Below are 3730 nucleotides of genomic sequence, written 5' to 3'. Positions count from 1 at the left end.
GCATAATGCAGAAGTCGAGTAGCCGTCAACACTGGTAGACCTTTCTTCGAGCTGAATATCGCTACCAAAGGCTTGTGATCTGTTATGAGAGTAAATCTTCTGCCTTTCAAGTAAAGCATAAATTTCTTTACTGCCCAGATAATTGCCAAAGCTTCTTTGTCAATCTGGGAGTATCTCTGTTCCGTTTTTGTCAGCGTTCGAGAAGCGAAGGCAATTGGTCTTTCTGTTCCATCAGGTAAGACATGTGATAGAACTGTTCCTATTCCCACTGGAGAAGCATCCGAAGCAAGAGTAAGAGGTAGTGTAGGATCATAGTGCATCAAGATTCGCCTTGAGCAAATTTCCTTTTTGATCTTCTTGAATGCAGTCTCACACTTTTTAGACCAACGCCACGGAACGTCCTTTTTTGTCAGCTCATTGAGAGGATAGGCAATAGTTGCCAGATTTGGACAAAATTTCCCGTAGAAATTTACCATGCCCAGAAAACTTTTTATTTCCTGAACGTTTTTCGGTGCGGGAACTTTCAAAATTGCTTCAGTTTTCTCATTTGTTTCACTTAGGCCATTTTCATCAATTTTGTGACCTAAGAAATTTATTTCTTTTTGAAAAAATGTGCTCTTTTTCAAATTTAACTTCAGCCCATGCTCCTGACATTTTTTGAAAAATTTTTCCAAAGCCCTGAGATGCGACTCGTCATTTGTTCCGATCACTCTGGCGTCATCCATAAAAACTTTTACACCATCTATTCCTTGGAATAGCCCATCAATGTACCTCTGCCATATTGCTGGAGCTGCATTTAGGCCGTACATCAATCTTTTACAGGCGTATAACCCCTTATGAGTGTTTATGGTTAGGAGTCGTTGACTGTCAGGGTGCACTTTCATTTGCAAATATGCATGACTGAAATCCAATTTTGAAAATCGTTTACCCCCATTTAAACATGAGAATATTTCTTCAAACGTTGGTAAGGGATGCTGAGGCACCTCTAGCTTAGGATTTAATGTGACAGAATAATCTGCACATAACCTTATGGATCCGTCTGGTTTCACCACGGGAACAACTGGTGTAGCCCAATCTGAAGTTTCAACTCGCTCGATAATGCCTTCTCTTTCAAGCCGGTCTATTTCTTTTTCAACCCGGTCTTTTAATGCGAAGGGCACAGTTCTCGCTCTACGAAACTCTGGGGTAACATTTGGTTTTAGCTTTAGTTCCACTTCATGGTTATTTATCTCACCCAATTTGTTGTCGAAAATTTCTTTATAATCATCCAACAATTTTTTGAGATCCATGTCATTAGCGGTCCTCACAGCCTTAAGAGAGTTCCAGTCTAGATTGATTTTGTATAGCCATTCACGGCCAAAAATCGTGTCTAAATTTTCCCTCACCAAATATAAGTTCAAGTGCAACTTTTGTTTTCCGTACTCCACTTTCACAGTGACATATCCCGCTGGGACAATTTTTTCTCCATTGTATGTCCGGAATACTAAATTCGTAGGTTGAACTTTTTTCTTCGAGATTTTTCTGAATCTCTGTAAGCTCATTACTGATACTGTTCCACCCGTATCAACTTCCATACTCACTGGTTTATTGTCTATGTTGACAGTAACCATCATCGGAGGCTTTTTCGGCTCTTCACTCAATGCCCACTCTAACCCAAACATGGAAACGTCGTTTTCGTTTTCCTGAACTGAAATCTGTTTCTGTTTGTTAGGTGCCGATTGAGTCTTCTTTGCCGCGTAGCAGGCTTTTTCTATATGCCCGATTTTTTTACAGAAGCGACATTTGCTAGCAATAAATCTGCAGGAGTCTTTATCGTGATTTGTCCCTGTGCATCGTATACACGGCGGATATTTGACAGCGGCGGCAGAGTAGTTTCTGTTTTGCGTGGGCAGTTTCGTTTTCCTCTTCCCCGCTTTCACTACCTTCAATTCTGCCGGCTTCCCGATAATCTCATTCGCCCCCTGAACAGCTTTCTCCATCGCCAGCGCGATCTTTATTGTTTTGTCTAGCTCGATGTCGTCTTCCTCAAATAAACGATCGAGGATCGCTCTATCTCGGAGCCCACTAACGAAAACATCCCGAAGCATGGTGTTCAACATCTCTTGTTTATAATCGCACGCGATTGCGAGATGTCGCAATTCGGCTATATACGAACTGATGCTTTCGCCTTCGTTCTGCTTTCTGTTTATAAACATGTGCCTACTCGGTATAATCAATGCTTTAGGATTCAAATGGTTCTTCAAAACATTCTTTAAAATGGCGAATTCTTTCTCCGCTGGATTGTCCGGAGACAATAAATTTTTTAACAAGTTGTAGAGCTTTGCAGAAATGCTCGAAATTAAGACTTTAGCACGTTTTTCTTCTGGGACATTTTGAATGTCTAAAAACGCCTCCAAACGTTCTATAAACGAATCGAAAGTCTCTGAAGCTTCATCGTATTTATCAAACGAAACCGTCACTTTTTGGTTTGTTGACGTTGAGCCTCGTTGCTCTTTGAGAGCTTCCATTAGAGCTTGATTCTGTCTTATTAACTCTTCAACTAAATTTTCCATCGTCAGAGATGTATGAAAAACTTTTTCTCCTACCTTTTGCAGTCTTCGAGTAAATACTCTATCCAACTTTTAAGATGGGCCTCGTCGCCACTTGTTGTGTTTTCTTTAACACTTTTGTGAGCCGAGTGGATAACACATGGGTATTTATTTTGATGAGTATTTATTATTACGTTAGACTTAGATAGATTACATACATATAGATAGGAAGAATTTATAAAGCGGAAAGAGCAGAACATTTAGACATCTTGTCTACTTGATGTCCGAGGTGGAACTCCCTAGTTCCCCTTACACAACACTAGGTGGCGTTGTATGTTCTTATCAGTTTAGTTCTTTTAGTCATTTCTTATAAGGACACCACACATCCCTTTGATACATAATTAGACATGACAACACATACATCCCTTTGATACATAATTAGACATGACAACACATACATCCCTTTGATACATAATTAGACATGAAAACACATACATCCCTTTGATATATAATTAGACATGATAACGTAAGATTAAAAATTCAATATGTAATCCTTACATACTTCATCTCATCTTTAGATGAAAATTTACATAGTTTATGGATTTGAAAGCCCTTAACCGTTTAAAGGCCAATGTATTATTTACAAAAATATCAGATAAAATATCGATTCAAACATTTCAAGTTTTTTACTGTGTATAGAGGAGAGTTCGAAGTATTTTTCGAAATTAGGAAACTTCAGGTTGATATAAAATTTTTTGGCAGAATTTTGAAATTTGACATTTTTCGCGGGTATTTTTCTCCCATTTTGATTAAAATTTGCCAAAATTTTAATTTTGAAGTAAATTGAAAATTATTTTGTGTGTTCCTACCACTTAATATATCAATCAAAGTAAATCAATTAGTTTCTTTGTATTGTTAAACATTACGCGTGTTCAAAAATGCATGTTCCATTTATGGAACATTTGCCTTTCAAGAGAGCAGAATTCTAGGGATATCTAATGAGCAGTGCACTGCTTCGATTTTCCCAGTCGAACCGCAGGGTGTTGTCATCGTTTCACATGTGTATAGGGGCTAATTCTGGGTAATATGACACAGAGGAATGTGGTTTCTGGGACGGGTTGTTTATAATATTAGATGAGTACTTTTTTATTCTTGCATTCTTAGAAATGTATATTTTAGCAAACTGCAGACTAATCAAACCA

At 38.2% G+C, this 3730-nt stretch overlaps 1 protein-coding gene across 1 annotated transcript; it reads right to left on the bottom strand.

The window, feature by feature from the left end:
* Window positions 1-867: 867 nt before the first annotated feature.
* Window positions 868-2552, bottom strand: LOC149079868 (uncharacterized). The gene is made up of 2 exons (XM_089239938.1): window positions 984-2552; window positions 868-900 (listed from the first exon to the last, which is right to left on the bottom strand). The coding sequence occupies exons 1-2, from the start codon at window positions 2550-2552 to the stop codon at window positions 868-870; spliced, it is 1602 nt and encodes a 533-aa protein (XP_089096064.1).
* Between the last annotated feature and the right edge of the window lie 1178 nt (window positions 2553-3730).

The sequence above is a fragment of the Pholcus phalangioides genome, unplaced genomic scaffold, assembly GCF_987345545.1.
Source record: "Pholcus phalangioides strain wild (caught in Gottingen) unplaced genomic scaffold, Ppha-v1.0 ptg000012l_1, whole genome shotgun sequence".
In the NCBI taxonomy this organism is placed as follows: Eukaryota; Metazoa; Arthropoda; class Arachnida; order Araneae; family Pholcidae; genus Pholcus; species Pholcus phalangioides.
The sequence above is the reverse complement of the archived record's forward strand: the minus strand, read 5'-3'. Positions and strand labels throughout refer to the sequence as shown.

Excerpts from the sequence above, each read along its gene's own strand:
- LOC149079868 (XM_089239938.1), bottom strand. The coding sequence starts at position 2,552 with ATGGAAAATTTAGTTGAAGAGTTAATAAGACAGAATCAAGCTCTAATG. Across the intron at positions 901-983 it reads CATTAAATCCTAAGCTAGAG|TCATGCATATTTGCAAATGA; the intron begins GTGCCTCAGCAT and ends ATTGGATTTCAG.